General features: G+C 33.0%; 1 protein-coding gene and 1 non-coding gene across 2 annotated transcripts; one reads left to right on the forward strand and one right to left on the reverse strand.

The window, feature by feature from the left end:
- Positions 1–3,898: 3,898 nt before the first annotated feature.
- On the forward strand, positions 3,899–5,675 carry LOC129894282 (protein ASPARTIC PROTEASE IN GUARD CELL 1-like). Its single transcript, XM_055969895.1, has one exon. The coding sequence runs from the start codon at positions 3,964–3,966 to the stop codon at positions 5,419–5,421; it is 1,458 nt and encodes a 485-aa protein (XP_055825870.1). The 5' UTR covers positions 3,899–3,963; the 3' UTR covers positions 5,422–5,675.
- A 14,334-nt stretch (positions 5,676–20,009) lies between these two features.
- TRNAD-GUC (transfer RNA aspartic acid (anticodon GUC)) lies at positions 20,010–20,081 on the reverse strand. Its single transcript has one exon. It is a non-coding gene; the product is annotated as a tRNA-Asp (tRNA).
- Between the last annotated feature and the right edge of the window lie 1,119 nt (positions 20,082–21,200).

Raw genomic sequence — 21,200 nt, forward strand, 5'->3', positions numbered from 1 at the left:
AAAATGTGATATCTTTGACCCAGTGGGAGACACACACACTACCAAAGGGGTCGAAGGTATCAAATTGCCAAGTCAAATGGATAACTAAGACAAGTGATAGTTTAGATATGACCCGATGATCGTAACCAAGTTTCAGACGGATCAGAAGGAATTATGCCTTTCATTGTTCTAGCAAGTTAAACTTTCTTTTGCAAATGCCTATATTTCTTATTTACCTCGAGATCATATAGTTAAATCAACTATTGATCTTTAGCAAATTTATCTACAGAAACCTTCATGTTCACTATATATGTAACTATCATAGGCATCTCTTTAGAGTCTCGACATTCCTTCTTGTTATATTGGAAATCTAACTCATTCTAGGAAAGAACTCTGTTCTACTTAAAGTTAGAAATAATTCTTAGTTAAAGCAAGGAGAGTTGATGCTAAGTAATGATATGAAAATATCATAATTACTATATATAAATAAAGAAGTTTATGTCTTGCATATTATATTCAAAATAAAGAAATTTTGGATAAGTAGACACAATGTTAAGGCTGCGTACAATAGACCCTTGTGGTCAGGCTCTTCCCCGGACCCTGCGCATAGCGGGAGCTTTAGTGCACCGGGCTGTCATTTAGATACAATGTTAAAATATTAAAATTAAAAGAAGAGATAATTACAGTAAATGACCATTCGGTCATTTTAATTACCAAAAAAATGGTCATTCGGTGTATATTCATGTATATTCAGTGTATATTTCATGTATAGAGTGTATCATAATGTATATTTAGTGTATTTCATATATAAGTAATCTATATAGTATAGTCAGTGTATACTTTCTATGACTTTTGGCAAGTTATATTGTATAGTCACTGTATATTTTCTATGATTTTAGCTATTTTTTATGTAAATAAAACACGACTACATTTGTTGTAAACTAATTAGTTTATTATATATATTTGAAATTGTCCCTATATACTCAAATTTTCCGGCAAATGCAATATCACTTTACAATAAACTGTATTTAGCTACTATTTGTATATAGATTTGCGGGGCAGATTTTTAAAAAATTAAAATTGAAAACACTGTTTATCATGAAATTTGGTCAGTTTTTTTAAAATTTCATCTTAAGAAAAATAATTCAAACTCGAAAAAAGGGGCCCAAATCAATTTTTGGGTGAATTTTCACTTTCACTCACAAAACTTCAAATTTTATTTTTTCCAAGTAAAATGCATGTCCAAATACAACTTCAAGTTCAAAAATTATTTTTCAAACTCAACCCACTCAAACTTATTTGCAATATATATTCATAATGTTAAAAATTACAAGTGACTGAAAAATATTAATCTGTAGTAACCAGTATGTTTAAGAAGTAAAACTAGAGTGGAGGATTGTTTATAGGTGTAGTACATAAATTAATTAATTAACACAGCATAATATGATCGGTTAATTCTTGATTTGGATTAAAAAAAAAGAGTAGCTGAGTCTTGGCTCAAAAAAAGTGTCTTTGATGCTGTTACTAAAAGCAGCAACGGTAAATACTATATATATCTATACACTAAAATTATGTATATTATATGTATATTTATATGTAGCAAAATTCATATAGAAATATACAAAAACCTATACTCATTATTTTGTAAATTAAGCCACCTATAAACATTGAACTGTAATTATATCTAAAAAAAAAAAAAAAATCGGATATTAAATATTGCCAACTTGAAGTATTGATTGCTTGAACTACGCCCGGTAACCATGTACTCCCTCCGTCCATCTTACTTGTTTACTATACTAACAATAGATGTCCAACAATACTTATCCAATTTATGAAATTAAGAGATAATTTTAATTTAGTTCCTAATTTACTCTTATCATTAATTAGTAGTCATTTTTCTATTATATTTTGCAAGACATTGTATTTATTATATTTAAAGAGTGCTATAATAAAATTATTCTTCTATTTATAATTTCTTAAGAATCATGCAGAGTCAATAGTGGACAAGTATTTTCGAACATTTTACTGTAGCCAACTTCAATTATGGATGGGGTTGTAGCCTTGTAATTAATTTGACAACAACATTTGCAAGTGGAGAGAAATGGAAAAAATTAATCCAACACCAAACACTCACCTCAAAATTTAATTGAAAGGGGGAAAAGTAGGAAGATTTTTTTATTGAAATCAAGAAACATCCTATGTGAATAAAAAGATTTTTAGAAAGAGAGCCCATGTTTCATGTAAAGCTATTTTTATTTTCTTCACGAATGCTCTTTTTTTTTTTTTTTAAACTTGTAATTTTTAGTTTCTTAACAAATAAGATGTGAGGAATATATGCTTAATATATACTTTTTCTGATTTTCCAACGGTGTTCGGTTCTTCTTCACGAATGTTGACATATAATAATAAATTTAAACATGTTGAGTTAATGAGTGACATCATTTATTCTAGCTACGTCAATTTTTTTGGATTGAAATGAATATGAGGATGAACTTAGAAATGAATCATCATGCATCTTGCACCTAATTAAGGAAAATCTTTTTTTTACTTGTCTGGTTATTCTAAAAAATGTTAACTATAAAGCTGACCTTTTAAAATATATACTTATTTTACATACGATAATATAAGAGTATATCCGTTTAAACTCTTTTTTTGTTGTTGTAAAAGAAGGGAAAATAAAAATGAGAAGGAAAGACTAGATTTGAGCGAAGATGTTTTTTTCTCAAAACGGGATCGGACTGTCTCATTCTTTTCCACGTAAATTTTTTTTTTAGTCTCAATTTACGTGATATCATATCATTTGATACAAAATTTTCTTTATTCTAATTTACATAATACCATTTGACTTGACACAAAAAAAAATTCGTTTCAATTTATAAGTTAAGAAAAAAAACTTTCAAAATTTATGGTTTAAAACAAACCTTAAATATTTATGTGACTGTAAATCATTTTATCAGGTGTGGAGCCACCTTATGGTCGGGGTTCTAAATTTCATTCGGCAAAAAATTATACTATTTATACATAGTTAAAATAATTTTTTATGTATATATAGTATATGTCGAACCTCCTTAGGCTAGTTTATATATCTATTTTTTTTTCCAGAATTTGAACTCCTTAGTGAAAATTTTGAATTCACTGCATTTTATTAAGAATAAAAAAAGAATTAAAGCAAATTTTTAATTATAAAAATACTCTTTAAAATAATTTTTTTAAAAAAAATATCACGTAAATTGATAAATGAAGAATTAAAGTTAATTTTTAATTGTAAGAATACTCTTTTGAAATAATTTTTTTAAAAAAAAATTGTCACTTAAATTGATAAACGACTTAAGAATGCGTTCCTAGCCATCAAACAAGTGAAGATAGTTTTTGCATGTTCGCCTTTATTTTTCAAGTTAATCTCCTTGTACGGTTAATTTGGCCGATAACTTGACAGAAAACTACGTAGGAATGTCGACTACAAAATTGATATGCATGTCAAAATTTCAAAAGATTTTCTTTCTGAACTTATCTTCAAACTATTTGATTTGACTATGGTTGGACCACAATTAGCAAATAATTGCCACTAGGAATAGGGGGGAAAAAGAGAGTGTGGCAGTACAAACTAGAAAGAAGAGGGAAAAGGAAATAATTAATTAATTAATGGAGGCAATATCTTCTCTTATTATATTGTTGTCTTTGTAGTAATAATAGAACAAAGAGAGAGCGTAGTAACAAAATTATGGCGAGATAGTTAAGTTTTTTTCCATTGTTAATTTTTAGACATATTTTTTTTTTCAAAAATAAAAAAACATAGAGCGAGAGCAGGTATCAAGCTTCTTTCTCTGTTTTAAATGCTTTTTTCTGACGTGAGCCCCCTCCCTTCCTTTTATTTTCCCTCGTCTTTAGGCTTTTCCCTTCTCTACTTATATATTCACTTCTTCACTCTCTTTTCTTCTCCATTCCATTCCTTTCGTTTCCATTCTCTATATACCCAATCAAAATATGGCCCAATTTCGCTTATTTCTTCTTTTTATCTCTCTTGTTTCTGTCCCCTGTGTTCTTTCTCGTTCCTTGTCATCTTCTTCACATCCACACTCCCAAATCTTCGACGTTGCAGCATCCATTGAGAAAATTGTTCAACTTCTCTCTCCGACTACCCAAAATTTTCAACAAGAAGCAATTAAGAATACCCATTCTAATTCTTCTTCAATTTCTGTTTCAATTTATCCTCGTTCAGCTCTTGTTAAGCCCCGCCATAAAGATTATGCAGCTCTCACACTTTCTCGACTCGAACGTGACTCGGCTCGAGTTTCTTCACTCACCATGAAGCTCCAACTCGCGTTAAACAATTTTAATCACTCGGATCTCAAGCCGGTTCAGACCATGTTGCAGCCTGAGGACCTTCAGACTCCTATTACCTCTGGAGCTAGTCAGGGGAGCGGCGAGTACTTTACTCGGCTCGGTTTGGGTCAGCCGGCTAAGGAATTCTACATGGTGCTTGACACTGGCAGTGACATCACTTGGGTTCAATGTGAGCCGTGCTCCGATTGTTATCAGCAGTCGGATCCAATTTTCAACCCGTCGAGTTCTTCCACATACAGTCAGCTCTCTTGCAACGCAGCTCAGTGCTCGGCTCTTCAGGTATCGGCTTGTGGTTCTCAATCGTGTCTCTATCAGGTCTCTTACGGAGACGGCTCGTTCACTGTTGGAGAGTTTGCAACTGAAACGGTGTCGTTTGGGAACTCTGGTTCGTTTCCTAAAGTTGCCATAGGTTGTGGCCATGATAATGAAGGGCTATTCGTCGGTGCCGCTGGCTTGATTGCTTTAGGCCGCGGCTCTTTATCTCTACCAACTCAAATCAAAGCGTCGTCGTTTTCCTACTGCTTCGTAGACCGTGACTCTGCTTCATCCTCAACGCTGGATTTTAATTCTGCCCGACCCGGTGACTCCGTAATCGCACCGTTGCTCCGTAACTCGAGAAGGAGCACTTTCTTCTACGTCGGACTCACCGGAATCAGCGTCGGCGGGGAAATGCTGTCGATTCCGGCGTCGGTGTTTCAGATCGACGGAAGTGGTAACGGCGGAATAATTGTGGATTCCGGAACGGCGGTGACTCGGTTACAGAGCAGTGCTTACAATGCTCTACGTGACTCTTTCGTGAAATACACTCAGCATTTACCTTCCGCCGGGAAGTTCGCGCTGTTCGACACTTGCTACGACTTGTCGTCGATGAGAAGAACGAGTGTTCCGACGCTGGCGTTTCATTTCTCCGGCGGGAAAACGCTCTCGTTGCACCCGAAGAATTACCTTATACCGGTGGATTCGTCGGGTAAATTCTGCTTGGCTTTTGCTCCGACGGAAGGGTCGCTGTCAATTATTGGAAACATACAGCAACAAGGGACACGTGTCAGTTATGACCTGGCCAACAATCTTGTAGGATTTAGCCCCGACAAATGTTGAGTAAGAAATATTAGAACACTTAGCATCTCCATTCTCCAGTAACTGCTTTTACCAATATCAATTATTGTAAAAATATTAAAAGCAGTACTTTATTGGAAGAGAAAAATAGAAAAAGAAAAGGAGCAAATAAACGGTAGGTGATGGATAATGAAGTTATTAATTATGGATGATAGGGTTGTTTTTTTAATATATTTTTTTAGAAAGTATGAATGTAATATGGGTGTGGTTTTTAATTACTCACAGGAAATTTGTAAGGTGAGAGATTGAAAGTAGTTGGAAATTAAATGATTGTATGACTGTAATTAATATAAGGTTGGAAGGGAAGATGGGAGTGGTCCAATATGAATTTGTGAAATAACTCTAGGAAGTGTCATTGACTGGTGAGCCTCATAAATATCGTACCCAACTTCTACTACCAACATTAAATGGAGTATCTATTGCTACACAATATAGATAGTAAGTAGTACTCCATTATTAAGAGTTTTTAACTTTTGTATATGGACAGTATTAGACCACTTGGTGTGTGCATTTTGGAGCTATGTTGGAATAAAATATTTTTTAGATTGGGCATGAAATTCTGGGGAAGTGCATCAGCATATAACGTCAGAGTCAAATTAAACAAGCTAAGTTTTTTGATCAGTCATGAGGTGGTCTCTTTCTAGTTCCCACGGTAGTCTAAATGTTTTTTTTTTAATTCGATGTTTGGTATTCACATGAACCTCCCTAACAAAAATGATTTTATATTCAAGGAGACTTGAATTCGAGACCTCTTAATTGGTTAAGAATGAAGGAGTATTTATTACTTCACCACAACCCATATGATTTTTGACTTGTCCTTTTCTGTGTAAATGGGAAAAGAGTGACGAAACATGGACACAGGCAGGGGCGGAGCTACAGGGGTGCGAGGGGTGACAAATGAACCCCCTTCGTCGGACAATTGCACTATATATATACTGTGAATTTTTTTATTCATGTACAAATATTATTTTTGCATCCTTTTAATAAATGGAGATTGTGGATCAGTGGATAAGGTGCTTGTGATTGAGCCTGCGGTCGCAGGTTCGATTTTTGACAATAACACATTTTTTTACATTTTTCATCCAGTTCCTTATTTTTTAATTTTCTTAAACCCTCTTATCAAATATTCCGCCCCTGACACAGGCCATGAGCTCTTATTGTTTACCCAGCAAGGCCAATGCCAACTTTTGAGCTATCGTTGGTCCTCTTGCCACATGATGCCCAAAGTTTCCTTTTATCCTAGCTTTGTGTTGCACTTAATCGGTGAATTAGACACTATCCTTGTTGCAATTTATTTGTCATTGTTTTTTTAAAAAAATATCTCTTTCATTTCTAAGCAACTCTTTAGCTTTAAACTTTTCTCATGACAGGTATATTTAAGACATAAGATCAATGAATATTTTGATACATTTTATATATATTTAATTAAAGATCACAAAATTTAAAAATATTTTTTACTTTTTTAAATTTCATTTCAAATTAAAATCTTACAAAAAATTGAAACGAAGTCCTAACTTTTGAATAGAGATTTGAAATATATGTTCAAATCTATCTATACTAATTTTTAGTAATATATGGTTAGACTCCAAACTATTGGGTTCTATCAATAATTGTAAAATTGCCACTATGCGGAATGCACACTTTTTTTTTTTTTTAATAATCCGACTCTTCCTTCCTTCCGTTCGGACGATATTACCGCACTGCAAGTTTTGAGTGATTCAGTTCAATTACTGTATTATGAATATATTTAGGATTTTACATTGGTGTATAAATGAAAAAAAAAAGTATAATACTTAGAGGCGAATCTAAGATTTTAAAAATACGGGTGCACTATTATTTTAAAGATAAGATCTAAAATTTCAAGGAAAATGACATGATGTACCCCTCAATTTTTATCACTTAGAGCTGATATACCCCTATTGTTATACAAATGACTCACACATACCCTTTTCCTCTAATGAAAGTGCAAAAAATAATATTAAAAAAATAATTCATATAGGGATATATTTGATCTTTCTCACATGTTTTTTCTTAGAATTTTTTTATTCAACGGGTAATTTGAATTTATTGTTTTGATGGTCAAATTTATTTTTTTCACTAATTTTATTGTAAAATTTATTATAAATGCTCCAGCTTTTTTTATAGATACAAAAACTAAATTACAATATAGCCAAAAAAAATATTTAAATTACCATATAGCCGCAAAAATTGTTTTATAATTTTTTCTTACTTTTTTCTCTTTTTTGATTCACACTTCTTTCTTTTTATTTCTCTTATTTTTACACTAAAGAATGAAATAAAAAATGAAATAAGAATAAAAAACTCAAATAATGATAATTAAATAAGTCAACTGATAATTTATGTATGAAAAAGATCAAATTTACCCCTACATAATTTTTTGTAATTAAAAATTAAAAAATAATTTAAAATTAATTTTTCCACTTCTTTTAGATGAAAAGGTATATGTGAGCTACTTTTGTAATGGTAGGAGTATATGTGAGCTACTTTGTAACGGTAGAGGCGAAATTCATCGGTGGCTCCCTAAAGTTGGCACCAACTTTCACTTAGACACCTAAACCAGGAGATGTTCACTTTAGACACCTCATGTAGGGGTCTGTTGTGTCATATTGACACTTTTTAAATAATCTGTTATTGGCCTCAAGCGCGTGTATTACAATTGCGTCCACATGGATTAGTTGGCCAATTATATCATGCCAACTCATTATTCTTTCCACGTCATATTGGCTCCAAATTTAAAGGGTGAAAATTTGATCTTTCAACTTCCATTTTCTCTTCTTCAGTTCACCGATCAAAACCTGAGGTAAGACTATGAATGTGAGTTCGAGTTAAAGGTTCATTTTTTCTTGATTTTCATTCAATTCTTAGTTAGTACTAACTATTATGTTAGTTTATGTTGCTAATTTCTAGGTTTAAAGGTTGAAATCAAGTGTTGGAGATTGTTATTTTGTCGGACTTTTTGATATTGGAGAAATCGAAGGTTCTATCAACTACTTCTCGTGTTTGTATGTTTCATTCTTGAAGAAGGTGTATGTTCTGGTTGTTTCCACTCTCTTTATTAGCATTCTGTAACTAGGTTTTTTTTGGTGGAAATTTCACTGATAAAGTAAGGGGCATTTTGGATATTTCCTTATATTGGGGGGGGGGTCTTCTTTTTTAGATATGGACGACTATATTTTGACATGTTTTCATCATGGGGGTCATGTTATCGCAGACCTTAACCCTACTTACAGAGGAGAAATAGATGTATTTGCCGTTGCTATTGATAAAGATCATTTTATCCTTGTCGAGTTTCTTTCATACACTAAAGATCTTGGGTACACAAATGTGAAGGGTTTTTACTGTCAAAATGAAATTAACAATGAATTTATCTAAGTTACTTCTGATATTCAATTATTAGATTATGTGAAAGACTTAATAGATTAGACTATGTGAAAGACTTAATAGATGATGATGACCTTCATGTTTATGTGGTCTATGAAATTAATGAGTTAGAGGAATTGTCAATTCTAGCTGGTGTTTTTGCATGGCCAGGCTCTATTGATGAATCTGTAGATGTAAATACTGATGAAAATATGAAGAATGAGGCTGTTTCAGATGTGAATGAGACTGAAGTTGTTTTTGATGTAAATATGGCTCAGGATGAGTCAAATCTGCCTAGTAGTAACTCAGATGTTAATGCCATTTCTGATGAAGATGGTTCTAATGTTGATGAAGAATTGAGATCCTTTAGAGTTGAAAAGAGGAACAAAAAAAATCTAATCGTAAGAGAAAAAAGAAAGTACTTGAAGAAATACTAGTAGGTGAAACTGATATTGATAGAGACTTTGAAGATATTAGAAAAATTAAGAAGGATAGATAAGTTGGTAGATTAGGAGGAGTTAAAGAGTATATTGATAGTTCAGACTTTGATAGTGATGATAGCACAAATGTGCTAGATGTAGAAGTTGTTAGGGGTGTTGATCAACTAGGAAGAAGGAAGAGCAAAAAGGTCAGATATGATGATCAATGTGAAGTTGCTATTTTTGAACTTGGAATGATTTTTGAAAATGCTAAATAATTTAGAAAGGCTTTGAAAAATTATACAGTAGAATATAATTATCAGATTAAGTTAAGGCCTAATGAAGCTCATAGAGTGAGGGCTAAATGTAAATTCAAAAAAAAATGCAAATGGTTGTGTTATGGTGAAATTGATAAAGATTCTGATAATTTTTTGATCAAGAACTACTATCTTGTACATAAGTGTTCTCCATCAAATAAGAACAAAATGTGTACAAGTAAATTCCTAGCAAACAAATTCAAGGATGAAATAACTAAACAACCATCCTTAAAGATTTGAGAAATGCAAGAATTGTGCAGGGAGGAGTTAGGATTGTATGTTGGTAGGATCATCTGTTACAAGGCAAAACTAATGATATTTAGAGAATCCATGGGTGACTGGAATATATACTTTGCAAGATTATGTGATTATGCTGAGGTTATAAAACAGACCAATCCTTATAGTTCTGTTTGTGTAAGAATGGATAGAGAAACTACACCAGGAAATAATTTATTTGTATACTTCTATGTGTGCTTTGATGCATTGAAAAGGGGGTTGAAAGAAGGATGTAGAAGAATAATAAGATTTGATCGATGTTTCTTAAAGGGTGCTTGCAAGGGTGAACTTCTAGTAGCAGTTGGCAAGAATGGAAACGATCAAATGTTGTCTATAGCCTGGGCAATTGTAGATAAGAAAACTAAGCATAGTTAAAGTTTCTTTATCAATTACTTGAAAGAGGACCTGTAGTTTGGTACTGGACAGAGTCTTACTGTGATGACAGATATGCAAAAGGTAATTACCTATTATATTTGCTAAAGATATTAAATTATCTATTAAGTATTGAATTGTATTTTATTTTTTTTGCAAGGTTCTCATGCAACTATTGATGAACTGCTACCAAATGCTGAAGTTAAAAGGCGTGTTAGACATATTTGGTCTAATTGAAATCAAACCCGAAAGGAAGAGGAAAGGAGAAAATAATTATGGAGATGTTCAAAGGCAAGTTTTGAAGTGAAGTTCAAGAAGGAGCTTCATAAAATAAGCAAGCTAGGTAAGGATATTTGTGTTGATTTATTGCATTATCCAAAAGTGTCATGGGTTAGGGCATTCTTTAAAGAGCATTTCAAATGTGATGTAGTTGAAAATAACATGTGTGAGACTTTTAGCTCATGGATTTTATCATGTAGACACAAATCTATAATAACCATGTTGGAGAAAATTAGGAGAAAGATAATGACTAGAACTGTGGACATGATTAAGTTTGCCAACACCTGAATATCTGATATTTCATTTATGGCTAGACTAATTTTAGTGGAGAATAAGGACAAGTCTAGGACATGTAAGGTATTTTGGAATACTGGTGTTGGGTTTGAGATTGGATAAGGGGAGTATAGGCATACAATCAACTTGACTGATAGAGTTTGTAGTTTTAGAACTTGGCAACTGAGAGGCACTCCATACCAACGTATTATTTCTACTTTGTGCCATATAGCACAAGAGCTTAAACCTCTTATGAAGCATTGATATAAGAATGATACCTTCTTAAAGGCTTATAGTCATTTCATCCAACCAATTTCAAATATGAAGATGTGACCTGAAACTAACAATCCAAGGATTGAACCTCCTGAACCTAAATCAATGCCTACCAGACGTGCAAGAAACAGAAGAAAGGGCAAAGATGAAATAAGAAAGAAGTATGGAAAAATGTCCCAACAAGGGGTGAAACAGACTTGTTTTAATGTGTAAACAATAAGGTCATAACAAGAGATATTGCAAGATAATATAATTTATACTTACTTATGTCTTTTTTAATCACTTGTTGAATTTTTAATTAATATATATTTTGTGCCTAAATATTCAAGTTACTGATTAAAGTTCAGAAGCAGCTAGCCATAATTCACAATTTACTGATCAAAGCTCACAAAGAAGTAGCCACCCTGAACCAAAAAGATCCAGCCAACCTGAACCAACAACATTCAGCCAACCTGCATCAACAACATCAAGCAATCATGCTTCTTCAACAATAGTTTGTGCTGATACAAGTAAAGTTAAGAGGGTGAATAAATCTGCAGGCTCAAGCCAACCACCATCATATGTGGATACAAGTATTCCTGTTATAAGAAGAATAACAAGTCAACTACCTCTGAGGAGAAAAGAGATTATTGGACAAAAAAGGAGAATTTGCAACTGGAGAAGATTCTGTAGGGGGGGGGGGCTAAAAAAGCCAACAAATGATGGAACAAGTAATGTTGGATTTGACATCTTCACAAGTGCAAGTGGAACCCAAATACTGAATGTATATTGTTTTCTCCTTTGGTTACATACTAATCTTCATAAGTGTAGTTACTTACTAATTTTGATTTCTCTTTTTCTGTAAAAACAGACAGGACTTCAAGTTAAAGAATTCTACCAACAGGTTCAAATTTTAAGGATGCAAGTTCAACAGGCATAAACCTTGGTTTTAAGCCTAGAGGCTTGAGATGAAAAAACAGAGATGTTGTCACTACCTTCTAGTTGCAGTAAATGGCAAACAAAAAGAAGAAGTAACAACAACACCAACTTCAAATATTTTTTGCTATGTAATGTAATAACCATACAATTGTTATTTTTGCTTTATTCTAGTACAATTAAACACTTTTTAGGGTTGTAGCCTTGTTAAACTGATCTACTGATCTTGGTATTTAGCATAATGCTATCTTTGAGCTCATTGTAGAGCATGTTTTTGAGTTATTTTGTGATATTATTAAATGTTTTTGGCATTAAATTGTTACGAGTATTGCTATATTTTTAGAATATTTTTGTTTATATTTTGAGTGACAACAAAGTTGTGAATTGTATACAACAATAACATCAAAATACATACAAAGTTGGCCTAACTAGAAATTTACAGTAACAACAACAACATGAAGTTTTATTTCATCCAAAACATGAAGTTTCGTTTCATTTCATTTTATTACATAGACAAATTTACAGCAACAACAACATCAAAATAATATGTCACGCCACGGGAGGGTACCCTAGACGTGGCTGACACTCAAAAATCATTATTATCTCCCAAGTGAACCACTTGACCTGATCGCACATCTGTTCATTCATTCAATCAGCTGAAGACTTAAAATAAAGAGATAAATAGGTAGACAATCCCAATCAACAATCTAACTTAAGAAAGAAAGGTCATGGGCCAACAAATCGAATTCCAATCTATGTCATTAAATAGTTTGACAAAAATAATTCAAGGAAATAAAATACTCAATCGACCTATCATTATCTAGTCTATGAAGCTTCTATCATTACTATCTAATTGGTGCCAATGACAGGTTCATGGCTACCTCAAATCAGAATGAAAAGACTAAACTCATCGCATGAATAACATAAGTGGTATCCTCTGAATATAGGGGAGGATTCACCAATAAGCTGAGTGTGAACAGATCCTCAACGGTGCGCCTATTGATGATCTCTTAAACCTGTCTCTGCATCATGAAATGATACAGGCCAAATTGCGTCAGTACGCGGAATGTACGAATATGTAAAATGACAGAATGAAACATGCGTCAAGAAAGAATAATATCGGTTCAAATATCTCAAGTCAGAAAGATAAGAGAGACTCAATAAAGGTGTCATAAGTCTAAAGTAAGAACACAGTTTAGACAGAGATCAATCATATACAATTCGATCTAATCCAATCATATACAATCCGATCCAATCCAATCCAATCACATAACCATCCAATCCAATCCAATTATGTACAATCCAATTCAATCCAATCATTTACAATTCGATCCAATCCAATCATATCCAATCTAATCAAATCCAATCGTATACAATCTAATCACATACCATCCAATCCAATCATATACAATCAACTCAACAATAAAGTCAAAAGACTAAACTCAATAGATATGCAAATTAGAATTTAGCAATTTTTTACAATTCGACTCAATCATTTACAATCACAATCAAACCAATCATATCATGCACAATCCACTCAATTTGAGAGTTTCTCTAACTGACAAACATCACCTATGAGCCAGTGATGTACAACAAGATGATGTTGTTGCCACGTCCGTCCATACTTTGCCAGGGTATGAACGAATCAACCAATCATAGATCCATCAATCAATCAAGTCATATCATTTCAGGACAATAAAATAGGGAAACATCTGACTTTAATGGTCCAATCTCTTCCTACATTGGCTACGTAGTTCATGGGATTCGAGTATGAACTATACTCTTACCCAATTCGGTTCTCAATACTCCTCTCAAGACTGAATATGTTCATATCTATCAGGTGAGTAAAATACTCATTTAGTCTCTTTGAACTTAGTTTCAAATCAGCTCATTTAGTCTCATTGAACTCTTTTCAAAACTTAATCAATCTGGTCTCATTGGACCTTCTTTCAAAACTCAATCAATTTCAATCATCACTTCATTCAATTAGACAATCCTTTCAAGACTCATTCATGACTCATCAGGACTCCAAGTCAATAATCATTAATATTTTTATTTAATACACGCTTTCAACTAAATCATGCAGTAAATATTAAATATATTTAAAACATAATTTTCACTCCTCAACTTAACTCAAAATAGATATTTTAATGTAAAAATGCTCAACTCATTTATATTTAAAATACTCATACTCAAAATGATAATTAAGAGACTTCTCATACTCAAATCATGCTTAAACTCTTTCTAAATAAAAGATGAAAATAATCATTCTTTAAACTCAAAATTGTGCATAAACAATTTATTCAAAAACGTTCACAAATCATTTTTAAAACTCTTTCTCAAACAATCATTTATACTCAAGATCCTCATATAACTCCAATCAAATCAAATTATGCAAATCATATCATGTAGTAACATTAGACTCCAATCCATTTCATCTCAAAACATCATCATCAACATTACCTCTTCATCAATCATTTTACCTTTTTAAAACTAAACATCATTTACATCATCATCAAACATCTTGCTCCAAAATCCTTATTTAATTCTATTTAAAATTTATAGAGACACAAAGGACATTTTAGCTCCACCAAGGTTTTGTTCCTATTGATGCAATTCACATTCATAGCTATCCCAATTCCTTCTTTTTCATTCCAATCAATACATATACATAATCATTTACAGTCAATATGTAGCTATGGTTTATGAAATAAAATATGAAAAGTAATTATTCAAGAATTCAAGTCATGAAAATCATCAATCAATTAATAGTATGTAAAAATATTCTAGAGTTTAGGAAAAATTTAAGAAAACATTCATAGAAGGTTCAAGTCTTTCACAATTTTCATCCAACACATCTATAAGGCATATGGAAGAACTCAATCCATATTTTAGGTTAGCCTTACATACCTGACTTGAAGAAAAAATCAAGGATTTGATGGCCTTACATGAATAACTTGAATCCTAACTCTTCTTCTCTTCTCGAATTCTTGCTCTCAATGTTCTTGGATGTTTTTGGAGAGAAAACTCCTTAGAAACTGATATGAGGGCAGAATTTAGCCCTAAAAATGCGTTCAAGATCGTATATATATAGTAGGGAATGGTCCAATTTGCCTTTATTAAAATCTAGAAAAAATGGACAAGTTTGCGACAGGTCTGCGTCGCGGACTTATCGCGCACCTCTACGGTCGACTGGACATAACTTTTTACTTCGAACTTCAAAAAATACAATCTTGGTAAAGTTGAAAAGAAGACTCAAAGACCTTTAATTTTATAGGTCATAGGCCACCTAACTCAATATATTCTAGGATATATAGTCATTTGAAGTTGACCCTTATACGAACTTATACGAAAACTTAGTCGATAGAAATTCTTTGCACTCGACTTGGTGTTAGTGATCCCTTATGACCCTAAAACATATCTAATACACTTAAAATACTTAATAATTGATCCTAAATCATATATACAACTAGAAGTTAGCGAGTTCGATCCTACACGCACATGAAGAATAGTTCGAATCTTGGCAAAAAAAATTGGGGTGTTACATAATACTAGACCACCACCTATACCTAATGATAGACCACCACCTATACTTGAAAAACACAACACATTCTAACAATTAAACTTCAATGTCCATATTACAAATATTGCCAACCCAGTAGCAATGACACTAATAATAAATATATTTCTTGTTCGATTTATTTTTTCATCAAAAGTCTTGACTTTCTTCAACAAACCCCAGATCACCTTATTTTCTTGAGGAGGGTGTCGATCTTCATACCAATAAAAATAATCAAAGTCACCCATTTTCTACAATCAGAAAAAAAAAATTAGAAGCCCACAATTAACTATTTAATTAACTTTAAGAAAAATAAAGAATTACTTTACCTTTGAAATTTGACAAGTAAAAAATCTACGACCTGGATTTAGTTGGGTCCAAAAAATCTTTAATAGTGCTTCATTACCACATTTATAATATCGACATTCATCCAAAGAGTCCATGAAAGAGTTGGAGAAGCTCGACATGGAAATATTGGAGAAGCTCGACATGAAAGAGAGAAAAATAAAGAAGAGAGAACTGATTTTTTTTTTCCAAATCAGAGAAAGAAGGCTATGGTAATTTAGGGCAAAATTGAAGAAGAAATGGTATAAATACATAGATGGGAGAGATATTACTTTTATAGGCCAAGTGTGATGCCATATCAGATTAAAAAAGAGGTTCTACATGCCTCAAATATGTGCAAAACACGTAAAGTGCCAATTGTGTAAAAAATGCCAACATGACACAACGGACCCTACATAAGGTGGCGAAAATGAACATCTCTTGGTTTAGGTGTCTAAGTGAAAGTTGGTGCCAACTTTAGGAGGCCACCGATGAGCCACTTTTGTAACAATAGGGGGTATATGTGAGTCACTTTTGTAACGAGGGATACATCAACACTAAATGAAAAGGTAAGGGGTATGTATATCTGGTAGTTTTCTCAAAATTTTGTAGTGACAATAACTTGGCGAGAAAACGAGAAGACGTTTAATTGAAATATATTTTTATTTGATTATTTACTAATTAATGTTGTACTAGAGTCCACTGACTTTTCTTTTAAAAAATAAAAATAATGGGCAAACTATGCTATTGGCTAGGTTCGAACCAGAGACCATCATGCTGGAAACAAGCCCCCAGACATGGGTGGATCTATTAAGGCCCATGGGGGTGCCACGCCACCCACAAGCTTCAACAAAATCTCTGTGTATATTAGGCATACATATAGAATATATATATAATTAAATAACGCGCCATCCAAAAAATAAAAGTACTTTGGTATGCCAGTGGTAAAAGGGAGGAACTTTAAGCCTTAAGTCGTGGGATTTGTTTCATCATTCTTTATTTTAGCTCGGTACAGAGGAAAGAGGGAGAAACTTAACCAACCCAGTCCTGCCTTTAGGAAGGAATGCAGGAAAGAAAAGCGCAAGTATAATATCGTAAAGTCGGAGAGGAAGAAAAATGCCATCATAGAGGGATCAACGTGTAAACTTGAAGGGGACCCAGACTTTCGATTCTTCTCTATGGCGGGAGGTTTCTTTCAAATTAAGAGTGTATTGGGGAGGCCAGGGAAGATGGATTGGATCGAGAGGCGATGCTTATGCCTCTTCTTTCTCGATAGGATTCCCATCATTTTCAGTCTACGACGAAGGAGATAGTGGATAGCTGTAACTAGTTCGTCCTTCTTCGGAGAAATTGGGGAGCCGGCTTAAGGCTAGGGCCCCTCCGCGCATCATAAATCATTGCTTACGATCTGGAGGTTTCCTGATAATAGAGATATCTGCGAGAACTCTTACACATATCTTACCATTTCTTTGGAATTGTCCGCTCATAGCACGATGTAAGTATCCGATTATAGCACGACGCGCTACCTGTAATGTCAGATAACGGCGATATCCTTTCACATCTGATGAAATTGAAAGAACTAATCTAATGGCATATCATATAGAGTTTTATCGTCTTGTAGATGTACACCATAGATGCACCAAAAGTCTTCGCCCGCTGGTACCCTTTTTTTTTTAATTGTTTTTAAAAACTACAGCAGCCCAGGTATGTTTTTTTTAATTGTTTAATCAATAATTATTTTTAACTAATTAATTTAACTCTTTGACTTTTCTTTTATTTGACTAAACATAAACAAGAGTTTTGTCCTCTTTCTCTACCTCTTTTTCTTTCTCTTCAAAACTGTAACTCCTCTTTCAAACTTTTAAAAATTTTCATTGCCCACTAATCGATAAGTCTACTTGGCACCCGAAGTCTCTAATTCTGAATCCGCCTCTGCCCCCAGACCAATGAACCATCAGGTCACTTTGAGCATGGATTTCTTTCGTTAATATTTAATATATTCTTTAAGAATTATACAAGTAACAGATTGAATTTAATTGGAGGACTACGAATTTCTGTGATCCAAAATTTACACATAAATTCGCCCCTAATACTAACCATGGCAGATGGCCAGATTCTGCCACTAGTGATTGAGTGACTAAGATTTTTTTAATACAAAATCACTAATTAAGTCATTAATGAATTGGCAAATTGGTGTTATTAGAGTTGAAGCAAGGTGGCTGAAGGGAGTTCACATGCTTGAGATTATCATAAAAATATAGCATAAATACAAGAAGAATCTCCATTGGAGGAGACAATGTGTGGATATTGTCACTTAAGAATTAGTAGGCCATACATGCTTTTAAGTAGTGGGATCAGATACTATAAATTACCTGAACTCAGTCGGTAGCCTTTTAATTTTGATGTCTTAATCTGCTTTATCTTTATATGCCCATGTTCAATCACAACTTGACATGTACCCCCAATATTCGTTGGCAAAGATTAGGACATTGACGAAGACGGATGGCCAGTTAAACAATCAAAAGGATTAGATTTTAATATAGAGAAAATTATAGTACATATATAACTGGTCAAAAATACTTTTTATATATACATATTATATCTTAAATATTTTTAGTGAAATTTTTGATTCCGATTCTGACATTGATGAGGACACCTTGCATGAGAATCAAAGCTTGGATGATATTTGTAGTTCCCCAAAAATGTACTGTTAGCTAATCCTAGGTCCATTCTTTCTTCTTTTTTCCTATCCATTATCTGCGTGTTGTCAATTTTCATCAATAGGTTCTCCTCGTGAAATGAAAATTAAAAAATAACTGTGTATAAAAAATACAAGTTGTGTGAAGCTTTTTTTTTTCTCCACAAATTGATGGACCCAAAACAAGCCTCACGGCTCACACAATACGCATATTGCATAGGTTGTATGTATCACAAAATAAAGTTGTTCGTGAAGTGAATCATATTAATTTGAAGTTTAGTTAAAGTTTTTTACATTGTCCGGATACTTAAAAGATAATTACTATAAATAATTATAAGAGAAATTAAACACTTGAAAGAAAAAATGAAGACAACTTGATACACCACTAGTAGTAGAGTAAATATTATATATTTGCACCATACGTGTATATAAGTCAAGTGATTTTCAAATTAAGTGCAAAAGGAGGGACATCATATCAGAATCTACTGCGCTTCTTCAGCGCTCATGTTCTTTGGCTCACAGAGCTAATAGTGACTTACCATCCTTTGGCTGCTTGTGGTTTATCAATTAGTCATATTAGTTGGTACAATTTCCTTTTCCATTTTTTTTTATCAAAACGTTTTCTCAACCACGTATGTAACAATTCAATCGTGTAACACAAAAGATTTTACTTACGATTAGGCTCTAAATTCATCTCTTTTCCCTTACTTGTAGCCCATCTAATTTTCATCACACATATTATAGTACGCTCACAACTGTACACGCGCACTCAAGTTCTTTTCTTTCCTGATGACATTGCCTAACAATTTTGTCAGAAGACAATTCGAATAAAATTCACTTTGATCTCTTTTACTTACTGTTTCATATATGTTTGTTGGAAGAACCAGATTCCAACAAGTTGCCATTCCCATCTCTCTTACTTTGTTTATTGACTAATGCAAATAATTTAAGGATATTCTATGAAATGAATTACCTGTTCAGTGGGGGAAAACGAAAAATTCTCGCATAAAAGACGAGTTATTCTTTACCCCAAAAAGAAAGAAAAAAAAGAAACTTATTGTTGATAACAATTTATTGCGTGCACCAAAATTTATATTTATTACTATCATTAAGTGATAAATCAAAATAAAAATAATATTAATTGACCAAAATTAAGTGATAAACCTTTTATGAAGTATTAAATGTCCTAATTATACTGTTTTGATGCATTACCGACTTATTTCCCTTCATCTAATTAGTAAATGTTCGATTCTCATTTTGTAATGTCTCATACCCTAACATAGCAAATATCACATATTAAAAGGAAAGTATAAATTCTGAATGCACCTTGAGCATTAAAAAACTATTCGCCGTTGTTGTGTGTCACCCCCACTATACTACAACAACTTTGTTGTAATAGTAGGTCGTAGAATTCTATCATAACCGTTTCCGCTTGATGAATCGAAAAATCATCCAGAATCGCCGGTGCGTGCAAAAAATAAATACGCCGTTGCCGGGGATCGAACCCGGGTCACCCGCGTGACAGGCGGGAATACTCACCACTATACTACAACGACTTTGTTGTCAGGGAGGAGCTTAGCTAGACTATATAAAGAAATAAAACTTTTAAAAGAGGTCCTTTGACATCTGAATGGAACATAGGCTTCTATGCTGAAAGCATATCAGGATGAAGGTCTAACCACCTCAACTTTCCGTTTTTGGCATGCTACAGTTATTAAAGTCTCTCGATGGCGAAAATGAGATATTACAGGTAAGCCTGATGCTTCGTGAACCATATTCAACTTTGAAGAAGATAATGGATAAAATTTCGAAATAAAATTTGGGACAATTTCAAGTATATACAATAAACTAATTAATTTACAACAAATATAGCCATGTTTTATTTACATTACTTATACATGAGTTATACACTGAATATACATTATGATACACTCAAAAATTGAATATTGCTTAACTATACATGAAATATACACTGACTATACATGCCTATACAGCGAGTGACCATTTTTTTGGTAATTATTTTTTTGCCGAATGATCATGTAATGTAATTATCCCATAAAATTTGGGAAGATTCTTGAGGTAAAAATAAAAATCTCTGGTGAGATTTGACATAAGACCATAAAAGAAAATCATAATGAGCTACACAACTAATTAGTTTTACTTTGTGTTGAGGTATCTATTCGTTTAATAAATTGATGTTTTCATTTTACAATGTGAAACGCAAATACAAATGACACAAGCTCTTCAAGCCATTAGTAGAAGAATGCAATTACATACAAGTCAAGTAACTTTGGCATAGTAAGGAACATATATACTCGAGCACTTATTATAATAACATACTCAATGTAATTCCACAAGTGGAGTCTGGAGAGAGTGGACCTTACCTTGTAGAGGCAAAAAAACTGTATCCGATAGGCCCTTGGCATAAAAATCAAGCATGTAAAACAAATACAATAGCATGTACTCCCAACACTTAAATAACTAAATTGAAAAGAGACCAGAAATAGAAATGAGAGTGACGAAAAAACTATCAGAAATTGTTGAAACACAAGACAATAATAAGTAAGAGATTGAAAAAAGAATCATTGACCTTGCTCTCGAGCCCAGAGGCAGAGCAATGAAAGCCGTAAACATTTTCCTTAAGAAAAATACTTTCTGCATCATTTTCTAATGTA

This window comes from Solanum dulcamara, chromosome 7, assembly GCF_947179165.1.
Source record: "Solanum dulcamara chromosome 7, daSolDulc1.2, whole genome shotgun sequence".
Classification (NCBI taxonomy): Eukaryota; Viridiplantae; Streptophyta; class Magnoliopsida; order Solanales; family Solanaceae; genus Solanum; species Solanum dulcamara.

Coding starts and splice junctions, on each gene's coding strand:
- LOC129894282 (XM_055969895.1), top strand. CDS start 3,964: ATGGCCCAATTTCGCTTATTTCTTCTTTTTATCTCTCTTGTTTCTGTC.